Source organism: Mobula birostris, chromosome 10, assembly GCF_030028105.1.
Source record: "Mobula birostris isolate sMobBir1 chromosome 10, sMobBir1.hap1, whole genome shotgun sequence".
NCBI lineage: Eukaryota > Metazoa > Chordata > Chondrichthyes > Myliobatiformes > Myliobatidae > Mobula > Mobula birostris.
The window spans coordinates 108,654,748-108,679,864 of NC_092379.1; the positions used below are offsets into that span (position 1 = coordinate 108,654,748).

General features: G+C 41.3%; 1 protein-coding gene across 4 annotated transcripts in view; it reads right to left on the bottom strand.

Annotated features, from left to right (window-relative positions):
* LOC140204240 (synaptotagmin-like protein 2) overlaps window positions 1–25,117 on the bottom strand; it is a 115,165-nt gene that overhangs the window by 42,396 nt on the left and 47,652 nt on the right. For 3 of the 4 annotated variants that reach the window (XM_072270783.1, XM_072270784.1, XM_072270785.1), the window contains exons 4-9: window positions 21,070–21,163; window positions 18,959–19,061; window positions 10,334–10,415; window positions 6,117–6,365; window positions 5,031–5,276; window positions 273–1,883 (exon numbers count right to left, since the gene is read on the bottom strand). In XM_072270783.1, the coding sequence (XP_072126884.1) occupies window positions 273–1,883; window positions 5,031–5,276; window positions 6,117–6,365; window positions 10,334–10,415; window positions 18,959–19,061; window positions 21,070–21,163 (2,385 nt within the window). The remainder of the gene's footprint in view (window positions 1–272; window positions 1,884–5,030; window positions 5,277–6,116; window positions 6,366–10,333; window positions 10,416–18,958; window positions 19,062–21,069; window positions 21,164–25,117) is intronic. The other variant, XM_072270786.1, reaches the window with a different exon arrangement.

The following is a 25,117-nucleotide window of genomic DNA, read 5'->3' on the forward strand; positions in this document are numbered from 1 at the left end:
CCTTTTCAATTTAAAGGGAAAGATTTATTTAATCAGCACAGATTCCACAAAGTTAAACATGACCCTTGAATAGTTCACAACCAACACACACAAGTTAGAGCAGCAATTACTAGTATTGAATTAAATACAGTTTTTGGGGCATATGTCAAGAACTTTAAAGCACGATTTTTTATTTAAAGTGTGGGGGAAATTAATAGCAGTTAAGTGTCAGGATTCTTAATATTAAACTTTTAAGTAGCGAAAAATTACTGAACATATATGAAAAATCAAACCTGATTCTATCCTCTGAAAATCAATGTTACTCTCCGAATCATCGATACAAAGGACAACAGGTGAAGGGTGCTCCTCTGGATTTCTGGAACTCCTATCTGCTGCATTGCTTGTTAGGTCATCATCACTGTTGTATGTATTAGTGAGGGCCAGAGGTTTCTTATCCACTACAGGGGACAAATTGACGGCACACTGGAGATCTTCCATAGACGATATTTGCACGTCTGCATCTCCAGAATGCGCCTTCTTGGCTAATTTTGTTGATTCTTCACTTGCACTTCTCAGTATCACATGCTTTTTAGAGTTCCCTATGGTCTCAGGTTCAATTGTATCAAAATCAGGTGACCTGTTCACCAGGCTCTCTACCTGGCTCTTTAGAGAATTATCAACCAACTCCTTTTTTACTGGAACAGTTTCCAAGTCCAATGTCAACACAAAATTTGATGTGGTTTCTTTATTGTCCTTCGGTAAGGGATGACATTCTTTTTGGATTTTTTTTGTGCCATGTTCCAAAGGTGCCCTGGTCTCCTGCTTCCAGCTACTGTCAGGAGATACTTGGCTCTCCTTAGAGATGTCATCATTAATCTTTGTCGCAGTGGAGTGGGTAATTGAAGCTGTGTCGTACAAGGCTAATTCAGCTGCCAATTTCTTTAGTTTTTCATGCATCTCCTTTCTTGCATCCTCCTTTGGTGAGAGAATCTTCACTTTTACAGTTTCCTCCACAACATCAACAGATGCATTGTGATTGTTTTTCATGACAGGTAAAGATTCATCTGAACTGCAGCTACTGGACATCCTTGTGCTTGTAGGTTTTCCAGATTCAATGGATTCTGGAACATTCTTGTCTCGTGCTTGATCGTCACTACTGTAAGTTCTCTGGACAAATGCTTTGGCTGATTTATCAGTGGATGTATTTGCATCATTTTTTTCCACTTTGATAGTGGTGTTGGTTCTTGAAGAGGGAACTGGAGGCAACTTGCTAGTTTTAGTCAATTGGGTGACTTTTTCCTCTTCCTCAGAGGAATAAGGACCTGACAATCTTTTGCGAAGTTCCAGTTTTGACGAGTCACTGGTTGGGAGACTTTCCCTGGACTTTGACTCAGCCTCTGTAAAATGTTTCATTTCAGTCAGGCTGCTTCTATGATCTGGTGATCTAACTTTTCTGAATGGAATTGTGGAAGTAGCACTGTTTCCTTTATTGGAATCAATTCCTTTTTCCCAAAAATGCTTCAGGTTTTTAAAATGGCTGGGATCAGTGAGTACTTCTTCTTCAGAATGCTTATTACCCAAGGCACTTATGGTGAAAACAGCACCTGGCTTATGACTTTTCTCTCCCTCATCATCAGAAGAGGACGTCTGATACTGAGCTATTCTGGGAGTAGGTTGCAAGGCAGCCTTTCCTTGGTCAGTCACCTGAGCAGCTCTGTTCTTACCTGACATAGCTTTACTTGATCGCTTCAGATCTTCAACACATGCATGTGAATTTTCACTTGTTGTTTCTAAGGTACTCTTAAGCCTTGGAATTTGTGAGGTTGGTGATAGATCCGGTCTTTCCAATGGTTGATGTGTTTGTTGGTCTTCAGTAGCAATGGTTGGAGACGAAACTCGTGGACCTAGTACATTAAAAGAACAAGATCCAATTAATGATAAATCCAGTCACTGCTAAGTAAGGTTACACTGAAATCAACTGAACTGATGATAAACACAAAACATGCTATCCCAGCTGTGATAAGATGTTAACCCCTGTTGGGTTTATTGTAACATACAACTGTAGCTGTGTTGCGGAACTCTAGCCTGCTTCTGATCAAAACAGAGTTTCATACCATTTTTGGGTATTTTCTTGAGGGAATAGTCAAGGCACATGAATCTAATTATGTTTATACAACTATTTTCTTTATACCAAAAGACAAGGCCGGATAGGTATTTCTCAAAATACAACACTTCCACTTTTGATAGGTAGAGGGGAAAAGAGGTCACCACTGCTTCAAAGCATACAGTGCCTATAAAAAGCATTCAGCCCCCTTAGAAGTTTTCATGTTTTATTGTTTTACATCATTGAATCAAAGTGGATTTAATTTGGCTTTTTTTGACACTGATCAACGGAAAGAGACTCCTCTGTGTCAAAGTGAAAACAGATCTCTACTAAGTGATCTAAATTAATTATAAATATAAAACATGAAACAATTGATTGCGTAAGTATTCATCACACTTTAATATGACACTCCAAATCATCACTGGTGCAGCCAATTGATTTAGAAGTTGTGTAATTAGATAAGTGGAGATCTGTTTTTGGGGACTTGTGTGCAGTCAAGATGTTTCAACTGAATGTAGTAAAAATACACCTGTATCTGGAAGGTCCAATTGCTGGTGAGTCAGTATCCCGGCAAAAACTACACCATGAAGACGAAAGGACACTCCAAGCAACTCCGTGAAAAGCACAAGTTAGGAGATGGATACAAGAAAATTTCCAAATCAGTAAATATCCCTTGGAGTACAGTTAAGTCAATCATCAAGAAATGGAAAGAATGTGACACAGCTGTAGATCTGCCTAGAGCAGGCCGTCCTCAAAAACTGTGACCGTGCAAGAAGGGTACTAGTGATGGAGGCTACCAAGAGACCTATGACAACTCTGGAGGAGTTACAAGCTTCAGTGGCTGAGATGGGAGAGACTGTGCATACAACAACTGCTGCCTGGGTGCTTCACCAGTTGCAACTCTATAGGGGAGTGGCAAAGAGAAAGCCACAAGATTTCCTGAAGGCATGTGGGAGACTCTAAAGTCAGTTGAGGAAGGTTCTATGGTCTGATGATACCAAAATTGAGCTTTTTGGCTATTAGGCTAACACCACACATCATCAAAAACACACCATCCCTACCGTGTAGCATGGTGGTGGCTGCATCATGCTGTGGGGATGTTTCACTGCAGCAGGCCCTGGAAGGCTTGTGAAGGTAGAGGGTAAAATGAATGCAGCAAGATAATGGGAAATCCTGGAGGAGAACCTGATGCAGACAGCAAGAGAACTGTGACTTGGGAGAAGATTTGTTTATCAGCAAGACAGCAACCCCAAGCATAAAGCCAAAGCTACACAGGAATGGCTTAAAAATCACAAAGCTAATGTCCTGGAGTGGCCAAGTCAGAGTCCAGACTTCAGTGTCAAAAAAAGCCAAATTAAATCCATTGTGATTCAATGTTGTAAAACAATAAAACATGAAAACTTATGGGGGGGGGGGGAAATAATTTTTTATAAGCACTGTAAATGAATCAGCCATAAATACTGTGGTTGCCAGAGGAGGTCAGACACTGAGAATCCTGCAGCAAGTGCCTCAGCACCCATTTTGTCCAAGCCTAACTTTCTCCCCTAGGTTGGATGGGTGCAGTTTCAACAGCTTTCAGGAAAATTGACACAATCCAGCACAATGCACGCTGCTTGATTGATTTCCCGAAATACTTATCCCCTTCACTACTGTCATATAATCGATGTAAAGTATGCTCTCTACTATATATATTGCAATTACTATTAGAGTCATAGCCTTTGAGATTCACAGAACAGAAACAGGCCCTTTGGCCCATCTAGTCCATGCTGAAACCATTTAAACTGCCTACTCCCATCGACCTGCACCAGGACCATAGCCCTCCATATCCCTACAATCCATCTACAAGCTTCTCTTAAATGTTGAAATCAAGCTTGAATGCACTTGTGCTGGCAGCTCATTCCGTACTCTCACGACCCTCTGAGTGAAGAAGTTTCACCTCATTTTCACCTTTGACCCTTACACCTGACCTATGGTTGTAGGTCCACCCATACTCAGTGGAAAAAGCCTGCTTGCATTTACCCTATCTATACCCCTCATAATTTTGTATACATCTCTCAAACCTCCTCTCAATCTTCTACATTCTAACAGATACAGTCCTAACCTAATCAATTTAGCTAACAACATCTCCTAAACCTTAGACCTCTTGTGCTGACTTTACTTCACCAGGTTACCCCAACAGCACCTCCCAAGCCATCAACATTTAATAACAACTTTATTTATATGGCACCTTTTGTACATTAAGATACTGGATCAAAGTGTTTTACATGGGTTGTAAAGATAAATCAATATTATCATAAAAATATGAGAGAAACTTAAAAATAAGTAAAGACAAACATTAAATGGAATAAAATATAATTGAATATACCAAATTAGATAAATGTAGTCAAGATCAGCAGGCATTAAGTAATCCTATATCTAGGCCAAATCTAAAAAGTAGGTTTTTAGAAGTTTTTTGAAACATTCCACAGTACTAGCGTGGTGTACCTTAGTTAGTAGAGTATTCCAGGTTTTAGGTGCATCAGAGCAAAAGGACAGAGCAACAGGCACACCAAGTGCCAATTCTCATATACCTGCACCCCATCCTTAACTGAAAATATATCACTGCTTCATCAGCAGCATTTCTAAATCCTGGAACAGCCAACCCACTAGCTCCGTGAAATTAGCTTCAAACAAACTGCACAAGTTTAAGAATCATCACTGACCTCCCAGAGACACTTGGGGTTGGACAATAAGTATTGATCTTTGTCTATTTAAAGTGGAGGTTGGTAGGTTGGTGATTAACTAGGGTATCAAATGTTATAGGGAGAAGACAGAAGAATGGGGTTGAGGGGTATAACGAATCAGTCATGCTCAAATGATAGGAGCAGACGCAATCAGCAAACAGCAAATGAAGGCCTCGACTTAAAGCATAATTGTATTTTATACAGTTGTATGCAGTATACATTACCCTGCTCAGATGTTACATCTTCAGGATTCTCAGAGGTTACTTCTTCACTTTTCTTGACTTGGTTCTTCCATTTTGGAATGTGGGAAATGCTTGGAGTAACTGTTTTCTTTTTGTCACTGGTTGCTGAGGCCTGGTAAGTCGGTGCGCCCTTATAATGAACGGCCACTGTCTTCTTTGGTTTCTGCACGTCCCGGATGTTCTCCTGCACTGGGGATACTACAGCTGTAGCTGTGAAAAGTCCATGATCTAAAACACAAAGAATGTTGACACTCCACTAACTTCTATCAGAAACTTCTTATTCACAGACTGTGCAGTGTATTCATTACGATTTCTATCAAAACTCTGTGAAACAAACTGATTGTAGCAGGAGCAAAAAATGGCAAATTAACTCAAAAAGGTGACTGTCAGAAGTCGAAGTCCCATTTCAGGAATGAAACCCATCATCTACCTCCAGCTAAGTAATGGAGATAACAAAACTCCACAGCCAAACCACATCATTCTTAATTATGTTATGTCCATGACCCATTTTTGAATTTCATCATCAAAACATCTTCACCATTCCACTTTTCCCTCATGTTAAAAACAACTTTAACCAAGCCTTCCAGCCATCTCTACTACAGCTTGAGGCTGTTACTTTATTCATATTGTCACACTTGAATTAATATTTTAGTCCAAAACTGAAAGAAAATATTTCAGATAATTCTGAGTTTGTGTCTGATGCAAACTAAATTGTGAGATAAACTTAGACAAAACAAACAAGACAGACAAGATTGCAGAAAAAGTAACATTTACTTTCTACACATTTTACTAATTGAGAAAGTCAGTAGAGATCGAGACCAGAGGCTTCAGACATAGTGAGGCCAGTGGTCACTGGGCTGATGGATTAGGGTAGACCAGCCCATTGCCATAAAGGATTGACATTGCAATATCTGCTATTTCCATAATATTACAATTTGAGTCAGGCACTGGGCGAAAAACAAATGTTGAATGAAATGTGATTAGTCTTCACCTCGAACATTGCCAACAGAATTCATCTTCTGGATTTGCAGGTGTAAGAAAGTTTTCAGAACCAAGCCACTCACTCACCTTTCAGATTACTGTGCTCAGACTCTTCTGGAGTCTTCTGTGCCTGTTCTGTCAGCACTAAATGATTCTGCACTCTTGGAACCTGGGCACTGTATTCAACTGAAGCAGATGTTGGCTTCCTAATCTCAGTAGACATGTGGGCTTCTGTGGTGTCTTCAGGGGTATATACAACATTGTCATGCCTTGTTGGGCCTGGAACCTGTCCACCAGCAGCAGATTCTGTTCTAGAGACTGCAGATCTGTACTGACCTGTAATACAGATTTAATGACTTAATCTATTGGGATCCAGTTGCAGTACACCCTCACATTCCCAGAGCATACAGTCCGATATTCTACTTTTTCATATCAAGTAGCAACAAAAGAAAGATATTTTCAGAAGATGTTCAGAAGGAATTCTGCTGCAGAATTCCTGGTCCAGTACTTATTTACATTATAAGCGAGTCAGGGAAGGTTGGTTCCTTGAGGTTGTCATAGTTGGGGGGTCCAGGGCGGGTGATAGTAATGGGGGTGAGCCCCCACTACCTATTAAATACTCCTAATGGCGTGCATCTCAAATAGTCTCTGACAACCAAGTCCAGCTCACAGCCTTCATGGACCACTCAGCAAATGGAATTGTTTCCACTCTCAAGAGAAGGGGCAAAAGCCGTAAGATGCCTTAAGACCAGCCATTTTGGTTAAATGGGGCTTGTCAGCCATGGTTGGCAGCTCATCAAGGAGAAGGAAAACTCTGATCTCAAATCCCTGCTGGCTTGCGGCTAAACCCTCTCACGGGGAAGGCTTCAGGAATAAACCCCAAAGAAGTATCTGGAGCTGGAGTCCCACATCAAGTTCAATGTGACTGGCAACTCCTGCGACACCGCTGGTGTCACACTGCTTTGGTCTCTTCCGTTCCTTTGGATTCATCAGCTGACTGGACAGGGGGAGTCTCCTGCATGGGCAACAGCTTCCTCTCCATTTTGTACTGGCTTGCAAACAGGTAGGGCGCAACATCCATGGGAGACTCCGATCAACAGAGGGCCTCAAACAGAGGAGCTTTTAGCTACCTACAGTATTCACATCAAGAATCAGCAACAACATTTTTTCCCCTAAAGGTAAATGCCAGCACAACCAGAAATACCTATCTACAAGAAGGGTCAGAGCCGTCTCTATTTCCTGAGGAGACTGAGGTCCTTTAACATCTGCTGGACGATGCTGAGGATGTTCTACGAGTCTATTCTGGCCAGTTCTATCATGTTTGCTGTTGTGTGCTGGGGCAGCAGGCTGAGGGTAGCAGACACCAACAGAATCAACAATCTCATTCGTAAGGCCAGTGATGTTGTGGGGATGGAACTGGACTCCCTCACGGTGGTGTCTGAAAAGAGGATGCTGTCCAAGTTGCATGCTATCTTGGACAATGTCTCCCATCCATTACATAATGTACTGGTTGGGCCCAGGAGTACATTCAGCCAGAGACTCATTCCACCGAGATGCAACACAGAGCGTCATAGGAAGTCATTCCTGCCTGTGGCTGTCAAACTTTACAACTCCTCCCTTGGAGGGTCAGACACCCTGAGCCAATAGGCTGGTCCTGGACTTATTTCCTGGCATTTACATATTACTATTTAATTATTTATGTGTTTATATTACTTCATTTCTACTCTATTCTTGGTTGGTACAACTGTAACAAAAACCAATTTCCCTCGGGATCAATAAAGTATGACTATGACTAACTATGCACTGATGCCAATGACCAATTGGAACACATTTCTACACTCAATTCCCATCCTGTATCTTTCACTCTTCTACTGCTGATGCCACTGGTTCACCTCACCACAATCTTCTCCATTTGCCAGGAACCAGCACCGTGGTGCTCTGCTGCAACCTCTGACCATTTGGCTCGAAGGTTCGGTGAAAACCAGAGCTAAGTAAATGCTATAAGAAACCCCTACCATAGCATGCAGTTGGTTTGTACTTTTGAGTTTCACGTTCCTCCTCCTGACTCTCTAGCAAGCAATCTCCCAAGCAGATGTTGGAACCCAAGGAACAAGTAAAGTGCCTTAGTACCAATTAGTGGGCTTGATCACTTCAGCACCTCGTGTTTCTTCACTCAGCTGGGCACAATGATTCCAAGATAACACTCTTAACCTCCCCAGATTTCAGATTTCCATCTCTCGCACTATTTTACTTTGGTGATAATAATAAGTGTGTTCTATTACAGCAACAAGGTCAAAGACAAAACCTTAGCTACAGTTATACCTGCTGATCTGTAAGATGAGACCAGCGCAGGCAGGTTCGCCAAATCACTTAAGATCAGAAAATATAACATCTGCCATTAATTGCTTTATACCCACCTGCACTTAGTATTAATCAGCTAGTTCAAATAAAAGGGATCTTGAGTAGGCATGCAGAAGGAATTAAAGCATTGCAATGTGCATTAAGAAAGAAGACTTCTGCATGCATTTTTAAACATCAAAGCTGGTAAGTTGAGGGTGACAAATACCCTGGAAATTCACATGCACAAGGTAGTTCATTGTTCTTTCAAAAGTAACCTAGCCACCTCTCACTCTCATACAAACGACACCGTCTTTAAAATGCATCAAAAAGAAAATAAAGTGTTTTATTTTTATTCAATTCATACCTTCAATATTACTGCCCACAATATTTTTGTCTTGTCCTTGAGGTTTCCTCATTTTAAATTTGACACAATTACGGTGTGCTGTTCTGAAATACTACACTGTATATGGTGGTCATAAAATCATCCACAATGAACCGAGAGGCCCATCACCATTTCTCGCATCCATAGTTTAAATAGGAATCCTGAAGCTTTTGTTTGTTTATATATCTTATTTATTTAGAAATACTGCACAGCGTAGGCACTTCTGGTCCTTCGAGCAATGCCGCCCCAGCAACCCCACAACCGTGATTAACCCTAACCTAATCGTGGGACAATTTACAATCACTAATTAGCCTACTAACCAGTGCATTTTTGGACTATGGAACTCTGAACTTCAGAACGCCCCAAGCTGTAATGTAGCTGTGGTAACCGCTGCTCTACTGTGGCGTCCAGAATCTACTACCCAGTTGTTCTGCTTCAGATGGGCTGCACTGTTTGAAGCCTTTTCCTACAGAATCAAGCCACTTGACATGAGTTTAAACAACGAACTAATTCCACTGCAGAGGTACCTGGAAAATATTACATGTTCTATGGAGGTGCAGAAGTTATTAAAGTCATACTAATTTACGATTACTGTTCGGCAAGTTATTTGACACTATAATTTGTGTGTGTATATTCCAATTCATCACATCGATATTTCAAATTGTGCAATTAATAATATGTAGTTAAGCTTCTAGTTTAACATTATGTGAACCTTCCAGTCTTTACTTAGCTCTCACCACAATGCTTAAGTAACATAAAACTGGTGCTTCTTGCTTTCTGGCATGGAGTCTGTGGAGAGTTATTGGCACTGGCCACTCAGCAGTTGACTGACATTACATCAGCAAGGGTAAACTTTGGTTAATGACTGGCAACGACAGACATTTCAAAAGAGTCTGTCCTCACCACAGAGGTTCCTAGATCTTCATGGGGATTTTATTTAACATTGGGAAGCACCATCACTTCACCACTGACAAGAACATTTTGGGGCATGGCTTTGAGAATATTTTGAAGAGACAGGTCCTTGGGGGAGAAAGTTATGTGCTAAAAGCACTGACTGCCCCAGCACACATCAGTTAGAAAACAATCGTGTTGACTTTGAATGTATACTTCAATCCAGTACACTGAAAGCAAAGGGCTGACATAAGTGACAGCGTTCCAATATTCAGTTAGGCAGCAACTGTATAGCCCCAACTTTAATATGCCTTAAAATAACACAAATCCTTAAAGAATCTACTACCACAATGAGCAGATAGGCAATTAAAGTGTTTCTGTAAAAGCTTGTTCCAACACCTATATTAAACAATGCCAAACAAAGCAGCCCAACCACGAGATTTGAATTATTTCTGCATGGATAAGAATGGAAAAGATAATTACATGAGGGAGTGGGGACAGAAGAGCATGGCTGGATGAAGAGGAGAAAGAATGGACTCTGCATAGCATCAGTGGTGAGGTAGAACAGCTGGATTGAATAGCCTTGTCGCTCTCATAAATCCAAAGTACTGCAGACATTATGGGTTATGTGACTGACAGAGCACACATTTACTTGCATTAACAATAAAACTGTCAGTCACAATAGACATACCCTTTTCAAGTGTTTTTGGAGAAATGCGTACAGTATTGGAGTCATCACTACTGCTTTCCCAAGAATCATTTTGTTGCATCCGCTATGGAACAAAAAGAGGATACGAGTCAAAGTCAGGTTATATGTTAAGTGCATCCATACAGGCAACCCCTGCTTTATGGGGTGGAGGGGAGAGGTTGAATTCCTGAAAAAATTACCTGCAACAATTTTATGTAACATGAAGCCAAGTCATCTGAGCATGTGTGAAGATATGTGTGTTGAAACAGAATAAATTACATTTATTCATTTACTTATGTAACCCTTTCACCAGGGCTTGTATACAAATTCAGCTTCTTAGCTAACACTGCTTACAGCCACCTTTCATAAGCGATATACGTCTAGGGTCAGTATGATTTGTGGTTCAACCAAACAGAAACATCGAGATGTTCTGATTAAAAGAACCTTGATTTGAGTGAATGCTGTGTAAATATCACCCATACACAGTTTTCCATAGCCCAGAAATGACAGATTGTACACCAGCATAAAATTATAAAGGAAGTATATTTACCAGTTTTCAACTTTATCATAAGAACATAAGAAATAGGAGTAGGAGTAGGCCATCAGGCCCATCGAGCCTGCCCCGCCATTCAATAAGATCATGGCTGATCTGTCCATAAGCTCAGCTCCATCTATCTGCCTTTTCCCCATAACCCTTAATTGCCTTACTATGTAAAAACCTATCTAACTGTTTCTTAAATATATTTAGTGAGGAAGCCTCAACTGCTTCCCTGGGCAGAGAATTCCACAGATTCACCACTCTCTGGGAAAAACAGTTTCTCCTCATCTCCGTCCTAAATCTTCTCCACTGAATCTTGAAGCAAAGTCCCCTGGTTCTAGTCTCACCTACCAATGGAAACAACTTTCCTACTACTATCTTATCTAACTCCCGCAAAATTTTGTATGTTTCTATAAGATCCCTTCTCATTCTTCTGAACTCCAAAGAGTATAGTCCCAGGCGACTCCATCTCTCCTCATAGGTTAACCCCTTCATCCCTGGAATCAACCTGGTGAACCTCTTCTGCACTGCCTCCAAAGCCAGTATATCCTTCCTCAAGTATGGAGACCAGAACTGCACACAGTACTCCAGGTGTGGCCTCACCAGTAACCTGTATGGTTGCAACATGCACAACAGCATGCTGCAATCTTTTACCATTTAAATAATAATCTGCTCTTCTATTATTCCTTCCAAAGTGGACAATCTCACATTTACTAACATTGTATTCCATCTGCCAGACCTTGGCCCACTCACTTAACCTATCTATATCCCTCTGCAGACTCCCCACATGCCTGTACAATTTGGTTTTCCACTCAGTTTAGTGTCATCAGCAAATTTTGCTATGCTCTACTCAGTCCTCTCTTCCAAATTATCAGTGTAAATGGTAAACAGCTGCAGGCCCAGCACTGACTCCTGCGGCACCCCACTCACCACTGACTGCCAACCGGAGAAACACCCATTAATACCAACTCTCCGCCTTCTATCGGTTAACCGATCCACTATCCATGCCAGTACACTTCTTCCGACTCCATGCATCCGTATTTTATTTATAAGTCTCTTGTACGGCACCTTATTGAACGCCTTAAGTTGTCAGTTAACAGAGAAAGATAAAAGGACCTATTACAGTTAAACCAGTCTAAATGTGCACATAAATATTGGAGCAACACACACAAGATGCTGGTTGAACGTATAGGAAGAAGCATAGTCAACGTCTCGGCCCGACTGTGCTTCTTCCTATAGATGCTGCCTGGCCTGCTGCGTTCACCAGCATTTTGTGTGTGGTGCTTGAATTTCCAGCATCTGCAGATTTCCTCGTGTTTGCGTACATAAATATTGGAGCTCATTCCTGGCATAGTCGGGATGTATTCATGCACTGGACCCATGGTCTGCATGAAAGCACCCACCACTGTCCAAATTTCCCTCGAAGGAACTGGCTCTCTCTGGAATACTAGCCCTTCCTCCTTGGAGCCATTCATCTATACAAAGCATTTCTTGCAAAGGTGACTCTCCCTCTGACAGCATTCTGCGGCATCTTCCTTTGTGTCCTGCTCTGCAGCTCCCGCTGAAAGACCCCAACCAAAATACTGCCTTCCAGAAATCTGAACCCGCCCAGAACTCCCGAATCTTCCACTGGACAGAAAGTTATAACTGGCTGGCACAACACTCCTAATTGGACAACATGGCTCCTTACCTTTAGCCAAAGCCAAAACAGTCTTACCAGCAGGACACGAAGCTTTTACATAAAACTGCTAAAACAAAATGCTTCACAGTAAAAATCTTAACCAGGGTATTACAATTAATTTTCCCCACATAAACTCGATTAGAGCTCATTTTATTTCATATCTGAAAAGTGCGGGTGATCTTTTGTGAATTCTGTAAAGGTGAACTTCCATTACCCAAATGTCTCTACTTCACTTAATCCTCAGGATGCATTCCCCAGAAAAAGAGTGTTAATAAATTGAGTCATTATAGCATATGAATTCTTGTTAATTCTGGAATAGCATTGGAACCAGTACATTTTGGCCCAATTAAGTGACAGCCCCAATTAGCTGAAGTTTCATAGAAATAGTTAAAAAGATATAAAGAAGACTAACTGTATTAATTCTGTAAAACAAAATTAAAATGAAGTACAGAACGAATCAGAACACTATCAATACTACAAGACTACAATAATCCGTGTACTAGTTACCAATAGTTACTGATGGAGGAATTCATTCAGTGTATGCTGCTGTGTTCTTTTGATTGACTGTAAATGACAAAATCAGTGCAGACAACTGGTGCAGATAATTGACTGCCTTCAAAGTTCAATGTAAATTTATTGTCAAAGTACATAAATATCACCATATACAACCCTGAGGTTTATTTTCTTGTGAGCATACACAGTAAATCCAAGAAACGCAATCGAGTCAATGAAAGACTGCACCAACAAGACAGACAAGCCACTTATGTGCAAAAGACAACAAACTGTGCAAATACAAATGAAAAATAAACATTAATAATAATAATAACTAAACAATAACTATCAAGAACATGAGGTGAAGAGTCCACAAAAGTGAGTCTTTAGATTCTGGGAACAGTTCAGTGATGGAGCGAGAGAAGTTTTCCCCTCTGGTTCAAGAGCCTGATGTTTGAGGGGTAATAATTGTTCCTAAACCTGATGGTGTGGATCCTGAAGTAATTCCACCCAGCCAGAGCCTTACAACATGTTAGAAGTCTAAATGCAAATGTGAACAATTAACACAGTTGCAGTTCAGCGACATCTTGGATTGCAGGGAGAAAGGGGCTAGAAATTCTATTGTATAATGCAATATTTATGCTAACCACACAATGATATTTTAATATTTAGTAACACACATCGGATACTGGAGGAGCTTAACAAGTTATGGACAGGAATAAAGTCGACACTTTAGGCCTTTTCATTAGGACTTGGTCCGAAACATTGACTATTTATTCTCCTCCATAGACGCTGCCTGAACTGTTGAGTTCCTCCAATATTTAGTGTGTGTTGCTCAAGGTTTCCAACATCTTCAGAATCTTTTGTGTTATTAATATTTAGTGACTTCCAAGGAACAGTAGCAAAACAAATTTACACATGATAGCACCTGGACCCACGCAGCAGTGCCCAAAGGGATAGGCAAATGAGACCCAAATACACTTTCACAAAGAACAGAAGACTTGCTTTAACAAGCCGGCAAGTCCAGTTCTTAGAGAATTCATGCATGTCTTTTCTTGTTTGCTTGTTACCCTCTCTATCCTTTGCAATACTCTACCTGTAGAACCTTGGACCCTCAGTATTCCTGCCTCACAGTACCCAATACTTCCCAACAGTTCATTGCACCTCCTGCTCAAAGGGTTTCGAGATCTCTAGCCCCACCAGAGTGAAGACCGACCCCTCCCAATGCTAGGTTTCTCTCCACTGTGACTTATTCCTCTGAAACTGAACTCCCCAGGTTCCTTCAATATTGGAATCCTCTGGAGAAATGATCTTTAAATTTCTAAGACCTGCTCTTTTCTATATGTTGCTTTTGGCTTCATGTTTTTGACAAGCAAAGGGCCTTGTGTACAACAAGTTTTGGTATTCCCCCTATACGTCAAACAATCTAACCCACCTTTCCTGGGGTAATTTCAACCAAACTTCAATAATAAACTCATATTAACAGACCAATTGCAATTTGATCCCACTGAATCCCCTAAGGTGAGTTATCCTAGTTTTTTGTGAACTTTCTTCTCACTCATAGAAAATACCAATTACAGAATCTTAAAATATGTCAGCAGAGAAGGCAATTTAGCTGACAACAGCTGTTAGAAGAACTAAACAAGCAGAAAACATTAATCATTTCCAGACATCCCACCCTGCAAAAACTCATTTCAGGGAGGTAGCACAACCACCCCACCCCCCGCAACCCCATATCCCACCCCCCGTCATTATTTTTGACCCCTATTAGGCAGGGGTACACTTTAGTGTAGTCTGGGGTGAAGTATGTTTTATATTTTCTTTTTTTGGAACACTCGGCCATGGCGCTGCAGGACACTAATATATATCTCACTCACTCAAAAAAATCGATTTCCGGGATATTGTATATAATTTGCGGGCATCAGCGAGCCGCTATCAATATGCAGGAGACCCCCGGAACTTCCAGGAGAGGTGGGATGTCTGCATTTCTGTGACCTCCTCCCTCACTACCATTTTGGGCCCCAAACAGTCCTTACAGGCGAGGAACAACAGGAATTCTGCAGATGCTGGAAATTCAAGCAACACACATCAAAGTTGCTGGCGAACGCAGCAGGCCAGGCAGCATCTCTAGGAAGAGGTACAGTCGACGTTTCAGGCTGAGACCCTTCGTCAGGATTAACTAAAGGAAGAGTTAGTAAGAGATTTGAAAGTGGGAGGGGGAGGGGGAGATCCAAAATGATAGGAGAAGACAGGAGGGGGAGGGATGGAGCCAAGAGCTGGACAGGTGATTGGCAAAGGGGATATCAGAGGATCATGGGACAGGAGGTCCGTGGAGAAAGACAAGCAGGGGGAACCCAGAGGATTGGCAAGGGGTATAGTCAGAGGGACAGAGGGAGAAAAAGGAGAGAGAGAGAAAGAATGTGTGTATATAAATAAATAACGGATGGGGTACGAGGGGGTGGGGCATTAGCGGAAGTTAGAGAAGTCAATGTTCATGCCATCAGGTTGGAGGCTACCCAGACGGAATCTAAGATGTTGTTCCTCCAACCTGAGTGTGGCTTCATCTTTACAGTAGAGGAGGCCGTGGATAGGCATGTCGGAATGGGAATGGGATGTGGAATTAAAATGTGTGGCCACTGGGAGATCCTGCTTTCTCTGGCGGACAGAGCACAGGTGTTCAGCAAAGCGGTCTCCCAGTCTGCATCAGGTCTCGCCAATATATAGAAGGCCACATCGGGAGCACCGGACACAGTATATCACCCCCCCCATAAGCTGCTCCCTTGCCTCTCGTGACTACCTCTTTATTGTCCTCATCTCTGGAGTCTTGCTCTTTAGTCTCTGCCTGCATTCAGGTAGGAGCACGACAGCCAACTAGTCCGATTTCCTGAGATGCAGTCTAGGAATGGAACGGTAGGGACTTCTAATCATAATATAGCAGTGATTGAGTATGTTGGGATCCCTGGTGCTACAGGTTATATGTTGATGATAACTGGGCAGGTAACTGGATAACTAGCCTAAATGAATTCCCCAACAATAATTTGAAACGGTTAGGGGCAGGCTTTTTCTTGTTTGCTGATGGCAGCATTCAATACCTAGAGTACCTGTTTAACATCTGCTTTCAGATGGTCAGCATCACAGGGAGAATTTTCTTAGTAAGTAGAATGGTCGGTACTTAATCGTTAGATATTCCAGTTTGGGGAACAAGAGTGCGACAAGACTGCTGTGTTCGAGCACCACAAAGAGTATCATAAAATGTTTTTGAAAATTGCATCCTCCAAAAATCTTCATTTTCATCGTAACATTCAAGATGATTATTGATACCTTCAAATTCTTCATCGTTCCTAACTATGAAGTAGTGAAATTGTTTTGTTTTCATTCCCAGCTATTTCTGGCATCTCCAAGCCTGAATGCTTAAAGCTTCAGTGAGTGAAACAGTTCTGAATTTTCTACTTGCTTTTTCTTGCCAATTAATCAATGATAAAAATCATTGCTTTTTGAACACAAGCACATGCAATTGATGCTATTTCAGAATCAGGTTTATTATCACCGGCATGTGACGTGAAATTTGTTAACTTAGCAGCAGCAGTTCAATGCAATACATAATATAAAAGAGAAAGAAATAATAATAATAAATACAATAAAAATAACAGTAATAAATAAACAAGTAAATCAATTACGGTATACTATATTGAATAGATCTTTTGAAATGTACTAAAACAGAAATACTGTACATAAAAAAAAGTGAGGCAGTGTCCAAGGGTTCAAAGCCCATTTAGGGATCAGATGACAGAGGGGAAGAAGCTGTTCCTGAATCACTGAGTGTGTGCCTTCAGGCTTCTGTATCTCCTACCTGATGGTAACAGTGAGAAAAGGTCATGCCCTGGGTGCTGGGGGTCCTTAATAATGGACGCTGCCTTTCTGAAACACCACTCCTTGAAGATGTCCTGGGTACTTTGTAGGCTAGTACCCAAGGTGGAGCCGACTAAATTTACAACCCTCTGCAGCTTCTTTCAGTCCTGTGCAGTAGTTCCCACCCCACTCCCCCATACCAGACAGTGATGCAGGCTGTCAGAATGCTCGCCGCAGTACAACTATAGAAGTTTTTGAATGTATTTGTTGTCATGCCAAATCTCTTCTAATGAAGTATAGTCAATGTCTTGTCTTCTTTATAACTACATCGATATGTTGGGACCAAGTAAGACCCTCAGAGATCTTGACACTCAGGAACTTGAAACTGCTCACTCTCTCCACTTCTGATCCCTCTATGAGGATTGGTATGTGTTCCTTCGTCTTACCCTTCCTGAAGTCCACAATCAGCTTTTTCGTCTTACTGACGTTGAGTGCCAGGTTGTTGCTGTGGCACCACTCCACTAGTTGGTATATCTCGCCCCTGCATACCCTCTCATCACCACCTGAGTTTCTACCAACAATGGTTGTATCGTCAGCAAATTTAAAAACTGTAAGCATGGTGTCATGTCTAACGGCCATAAAAGTGCACCTGACTGACGCTATTTAGAAACTGTTCAGCAACAGTCTCATGTTCCAATTAAGTGGTATAGTGTCCCAACTAAATGAAAGGAGTCCTGGATATTTTCTCAATTAGTTTTTGTTCATTAAGAGTTGTCCCAACTAAGCAGTTGCCCTGATGGCCCAATTTAACCAGAATCCACTGCGTACGGAAATGCATTAATGACAGTTCTGCTGTGTTGGGAGCCTGATATTAATCCCCTATAGCCCCTAGCATTCACACAGCAATGAATCACCCACTGCCCATTGGGTGGGAGAGGGCCAGCTCTTCAGAGAGAGGGGGGCTCAGGTCTGCACGTTATGAAGGCCATTGCCGATGACTAACAACAACAGCTCTAAATGTTTGGATGCTACAGTCTCTGTCTTCAACCTTGATGACAGTTTCAGTCTCACCCTCTTTGTCCAGCAATGCAGCTCTCTCAAGCTCAGAGGTTTCTCTTTTGTTACAAGCTGCCCAGTTCAGTTCAAGTGTATGAAAATTAGCTTTATGCAGCAGCTAAGCAGTACGTGACAATCCTAAAGTAACATAAATTATTCATAAAATCTGCATCAAAAGCAAAAGGGTTGCTTTACTTTGAAAAATGTTTGCTGGAAACCAACTAATGAGCGACCAATATTGCTCTACACCAACTGGCTAAAGTTAAAATGAAGGTCAAAGAGAACAATTTAAAAATTATTTCCTCAGACATCCCTTAACGATATTACTAATATCATAAGTATTATCATTTGTCAGCAGGTAGCTGACAAAAAATTATAAAGTAAGTGATTAGTAGATTTATTGAATTGTCAAGAGTTCAGCAACTAAAACAAAAAGGACAACAGAACAAAAGGGTACAAAAGGAGTAAATGGGAGGAAGCCTTTTTTTAAGAATTACATGGTAAGTACTCTTGGTAAAAAGTACATTCAGGGTAAGATTACAAAGAATGCTCTTTATTTTTGTATCAGGACAGGGATGAAATCACATATAAAACAAAAACCATTCAAATAGATTTCAAGAGAAAGAACGTTAAGAACTACTGATATTAGGAGGGATCACTTTTTTGCCAAGAAACAGTCACAGACTGAAAACCATAGTGACGGAGCACTTGTTGGGGTACCACAACAGCTCAGAGAGGAGACTAAGAGAATGGAAAATGAACGTAAGGTGCTGGTTCATCTGGGACGTTTTCCCTTTTTCTATCCTCACATCTCCTTATTAACGATTCCTGCAAAGGCAACTATTGTGGTTATGGTGATAAAAAGCCGCAAGAATCTGCAAAATAAAAAATCAACTCATGACTAAAAAATAGAAAATAAACTGTGATAACCCCAAGTGTCCGCAATAAGAATGGAAGATCATCCACAGATTTCACTGCTGAAACATTAAACTTTCAATACCATCTTGCCTACCTGACTATCTTGTCTGACTGTTGACCTTGGTTTAATTTGTTGTTTTGTTAGGATTTTTTCCACATCACCTGGCTGTTCTTTAGGAGCTTCATCAGTTGCAAAGCTAATGAAAGCAAACACAAATACATATTTAGCCCTTATGGTGCATGTAAGACAGTGATATTGGGCCACTTCCCCACAGTTCAGACTCTCCTTGACCACAAGTCATTTTTGTTGTTGAGGTAACATTACTTATAAGATTACTAACAGGTCTGTAAAACTAACTTTGATTGCAACAATAATATCCTGCATAAAAATACATCCTTCCCAGAATCTGACCAGATTGCCAACACCCTGAGTCCCTTCCACTTTGAATTGTTTTCCAACTATAAAGGGCACACGGATTTTTAAAAAACTGCTCGAGAAAATCCTTAAGGATTTCAACATTAACAAATGAGACCCGTGTCCTTCAGAAGGTCAACATGCAGATAGATGACTTGGCAAAACCAAATATCTGGCGACTAACTGAAGGATAACAAGCTTGTTTACATTTTCATGACGCAATTTAAATAGATTTGTGAAAATTGCCCTCAAATATTTACAGAGGCCTATGTTAACAACTTGTGGTGCATGTGCTGAGGTGTACCATGAGCAATCTGGGGTGATATAATCACCTTAATTCTATTTATCCCAATAGGAATTGATCATTTATCAAACAGTGAATACAAGAAATTTACAGAAAGTTGCCAGAATCCACTAAAAAAGTACACATCTGGACTTGAGGCTAAAAAAGACTAGAAAATAATAATGATAATCATGATTTTTTTGCTATTAGAATAGAAAATCATTTTGCAGATTTTTTTAACAAAGTATTGAACCATCATGTCAACCCAAATTTCTTGGCCAAATGTTGACTTTGGTTTAATTTGTTGTGCTTTTTTTCTAACCCACCTGGAGGCCTCGATAGAGTGGATGTGGAGAGGATGTTTCCTATGGTGGGGGACTCCAAGACCAGAGGACAAAGCCTCAGAATAGAGGAACGTCCATTCAGAACGGAGATGAGGATGAATTTCTTTAGCCAGAAAGTGGTGAATCTGTGGAATTCATTGCTGCAGGTGGCTGTGGTGGCCAAGTCACTGGGTGTATTTAAGGCAGAGGTTGATAGATTCTTGATAAGTCAGGGCATGAAGGAATACAGGGAGAAGGCAGACTAGGGTTGAGAGGAAAGTGGATCAGCCATGATGAAATGGCAGAGCAAACTCGATGGGCCAAATGGCCTGATTCTGCTCCTATATCTAATGGTCTTATGATCCCGCAATAGTTTTGTCTGAGAAAGTGGAAATGAATCAGCCTCCGATGTTTAAACGTACTTCCTTTTCCATGAACACTAAAAAGCATTGCCCTTCACCGAGTGTCTCCATTGTGTGGTGCACAAACAACAAAATTTGAGGATTTAAAGATGAGCTTTATTTGTCACGTGTACATGAAAACATACAGTGAAATGTGTTGTTTGCTTCATCATTTGCGTGTGCTACCTGCTAGAGTCATCATGCTGCAGCTGCCAGCAGAGCAAGCCCACAACTTTCTAACTCTAACCCATATGTCCTTCTGGAAACTGGAGCACCTGGAGGAAACCCTTAGGGCCACAGAGACAACAGACAAGCCATTCCATAAATAACAATGTTCTAGTGTTAAAAGAACATTGAAAACTTTGTTGCACTAATAGAAATGATGGAGTGGTATACAAGTGGAGAAACAATGTGAATTGGAGGAAATACAGGCTATTCTCATGCTCAAAAATTAAATGGGGTCTGAGGAAAGAGAAGAAACTTTGCAACAATTACTGTATTCACAAATCATAGAAAGTTTTTTCCTCCGCAATCCTCCCAGTTTCTATATATGCTCATTAATGCTGAGTTAAAAAAATAGTCATCAATCACATAGTGTCTGACTCGAATAACCACCTTCACTACATTTCCTAGACTGCATCTTTAAATGTTAAATTATCCATGCTTGCAAACCCTGTGTCAAATCCATTAACTCAATCATCTTCCCCTATTGCACACTAACAACTAGGATTCACTAGAAGTGATTAGAGAACACTTATAACACTTATATTTAAGAAAAGTAACCTTCTATTTTCACTTCTTGCAGCTTGAGGCTGTTTTGGTTGGGCACGTGGTGGAGTCTGATGGACTTGCTGTTGTTCAGTCTTTTCAGTAGTCTCTAGAAAGAGGATAACAGAAATAACACATTCAAAAGGAAACATGATTATTTGCTCAAACTTCAGCATAACTTCTCATACTTTCTCCATCTTTGAGTTCCATAAATTCAGGATCAGGATTGAATCAAACGAATAGATTAAAACAAATCACATGATTTAAGGCCATGGGCAAAGATTGAGTAGATGGTCAGAATCTTGCCCCCTCCCAGGGTGGAAATGGCAAACACTAGAGGGCAAACCTTCATGAGGAGAAGGGGAAAGTTTAAAGGAGATGTGCAGAGCAAGTTTTTAAAAATTTTTTACAAAGAGTGTGGTAAATGCCTGGAACATGCTGGTTGGGGTACTGCTGGAAGCAAATGCAATAGTTGTGTGTGTTCCAGACATTTCTAGATAGATACATGAACATTCAGGGATGTAAGAATATAGATCGTGAGCATGCAGAAGGAATAACTTTAATTTACTATCATGCTTGGCAGAGGCATTGTGGGCTGAAGGGACTTTTCCTGGTCTGTACGGTTTTCTTTTCTGTTCACCTTTACAACTTCTTCCAGTGAGGCAATCCAGAAGCACCTTTCCACACCAAGGCTGGCTAAATTCCCTTTCTTGCTCTGCGTTATTTGATCGTAGACAGGACAGTAGCTGGCCTTAGCCGAGGGACTATCTCTAAGTGCTGTGCATCCAGAGTCAATGCATAGCACTTCATGATGCTACAGTTGAGCACCACAGTAGTGTAGTGGTTAGCACGATGTCATTACAGCTCGAGGCGAAGTTCGGAGTTCATCATCTGTAAGGAGTCTGTACATCCTCTCCATGGAATACACTGATTTTTCCTGTTCCGGTTTCCTCCCCAGTCCAAAGATGTACTGGCTAGGCTAATTGTTCATTGTAAATTGTCCCATGATTCGGTTGCTGGGGCAGCGGGGCTCAAAGGCCCGGAAGTGCCCAATCCTTGCTGTATTGCCAAATAAATAAATTTTCAAAAGCTGCATTCTAATCAGCCTAGTCAGACAGACAAAAGCCATCTGCATTTTTGTATAAAGCAGGTGATAGGAACCTAGTTCCCAATGAGTATAAAGGAATTTTAAAGAAGAATACTGGTGCTGAGGCTTTATAAACATTACAAATACATGTACTCAGTCATCATCACAAACTATTAAAACAACTTACTTTTAAAAAAGGAGCTTGACAAGAGTATCAAACAAAATTGAACATCAAGCCACACAGAGATACCAGCACAGGTGAACGAAAGCTTGGTTGAAAGATTAAGTTTAAGAAGGGCATAAAAGCGTTGAGAGAGGTGGAAGAATTCAGAGAGGGGATTCCAGAGCACAAAGTCAGAATAACCTGGGCAACAGTTGCCATTGGTTGAGCAATAAGAAAAATAAGGATGTGCAAGAAGCTAAATAGTTCCAGGAGATGCAGCAATGGAGCAGTAATTAGTGGGGGGGGGGGGCGGGGGGGTTGAGTGGAAACTTTGGAGAAAACCAGCAGGAGTGTGCATTTTAAATATAAACTTGAGACATTGCAGTCCCTGGAGTAAAAGTGTTAGGTGAGCATGAACCATCAAGTTGTGGTACAGAAAAACAATAGCTGACAAGGTTAATTTAAGATGGCACGATAGCATAGTGGTTAGTACAATGCTTTACAGTACCAACCACCCAGGTTCAATTCCCACCGCTGCCTGTAAGGAGTTTGTACGTTCTCCCTACGACGACATGGGTTTACTCCGGGTTCACAGTCCAAAGACATACCAGTTGGTAGGTTAATTGGTTGTTTTAAATTGTACCGTGACTAGGCTAGGATTAAATTAGGCTTGAAGGGCTGGAAGGGCCTATTCCATGCTATATCTCAATAAGTAAGGTTTGAAATGGTACAAGGTGGAAAATTAGACAGCACTGGAATTGTGGAGATCCATAAACCAGTCCTCATCAGAGGATCAGAGGTGGAAATGGTCAGCAATTTTAGATTCCTCAGTGTTATAAACTCAGAGGGCATGTCAAGGGTGATGAGGATCCTTATCATGGATACCATCTTTCTGAGGCACTGCTCCTTGAAAATGTTTTAAATACTACAGAGGCTAGTACCCATGATGATGGTGCCGGTTAATTTTACAACTTTCTGCAACTTACTTTAACCCTGTGCAGTAGACGCCACAATCCCCCCCCCCCATACCAGACAGTGATGCAGCCAGTCAGAATGCTCTCCATAGTACATCTGTAGAAGTTTTCAAGTGGTTTAGGTGACAAACCAAATCTCCTCAGACTCCTAATGAAATATAGCCACTGTCTTGCCTTCTTTATAGCTGCATCAATATGTTGTGACTAGGTTAGTCCTCAGAGATATTGACACCCAGGAAGTTGAAATTGCTCACTCTCTCCACTTCCTATCCCTCTATGAGGATTGGTCTGTGTTCCCGCAGTCTATCCTTGCTAAAGTCCACAATCAGCTATTTGGTCTTACTAACGTTGAGTGAAAGATTGTTGCTACATCTCTCAACTTGCTGGTACACCTCACTCCTGTATGCCCTCCTGGCACCTTCTGAGATTCTGCCAACAATGGCTGTATCTTCAGAAAATGTATAGATGGCATTTGAGCTGTGCCTAGCCACACGGTCATGGGTGTAGAGAGAGTAGAGCAGTAGACTAAGCATACACCCCTGAAGTGTGCCAGTGTTGATTGTTAGTGAGCTGGGGCTTCTTCTGGGGGAGGTATGACCTGTACAAAAAGTTCAGGTTACACCTGAACCCAAAGGGGTCCAATATCCTAGCAGGCAGGTTTAATAGCGCTGTAGGGAGGGTTTAAATTAATTTGGCAGGGGGATGGGAACCAGAGTGATAGGGCTGAAGAAGGGAAAAACAGAAATAAACCAAAGATAGTGTGCAACAGAGATGATAGAAAGGAAAGGCAGGAGATGAGGCATAATCACAGTCAGTGGGATGATTTACAGGGCAATAGAGGTGTGATGCAGCTAAAACAGAAAGCAACAAATACTGGACTGAAACTGTTATATTTGAATGCACCAGCAGAAGAAATAAAATGGACAATCTTGAAATTCAGCAACAAATTGGCAAGTTTATAGTTGTGGCCATCTCTGAAACTTGGCTAAAGGATGGCTGCCATTGGGAGCTGAACGTCCAAGAATATACGGTGTATCAGAAAGATAGGTTGCTGAGTTCTAGATCTTGGAATTTGCTGTACAATTGTGCCTTTGGAATAACTTCAATAAAATTGCTTGGAGAAAGCAGAAGGCCAGTGCCTAATTAAGAGCAATGTTACATAGGCAATAATTGCAATCTTTGCCAACAATGCCCTTATTCTATATGAAACATAAAGTACTGCACATATACATAGCTAGGGTGCCTAAGGCTTTTACACAGTATGTATTTATCAACATGGAGTGAGAGTGTAAATCTGGTGGGAGGAAAGGATGTTGCGAGGGCATACAGGAGTGAGATACTGTATGCCAACTAGTTGAGTGGTGCCGCAGCAACAATCTGGCACTCAACATCAGTAAGATGCACATACCAATCCTCAAAGAGGGATCAGAAGAGGAGAGAGTGAGCAGCTTCAAGTTCCTGGGTGTCAAGACCTCTGAGGATCTAACCTGGCCCCAACATATCGATGCAGTTATAAAGAAGACAAGACAGTGGCTATACTTCATTAGGAGTTTGAAGAGAGTTGGCATGTCAACAAACACACTCAAAAACTTCTATAGTTGTACCATGGTGAGCATTCTGACAGGCTGCATCACTGTCTGGTATGGAGGGGCTACTGCACAGGTCCAAAAGAAGCTGCAGAGGGTTGTAAATCTAGTCAGCTCCATCTTGGGCACCAGCCTACAAAGTACCCAGGACATCTTCAAGGAGCGGTGTCTCAGAAAGGCAGCATCCATTATTAAGGACCTCCAGCACCCAGGGCATGCCGTTTTCTCACTGTTACCATCTGGTAGGAAGTAC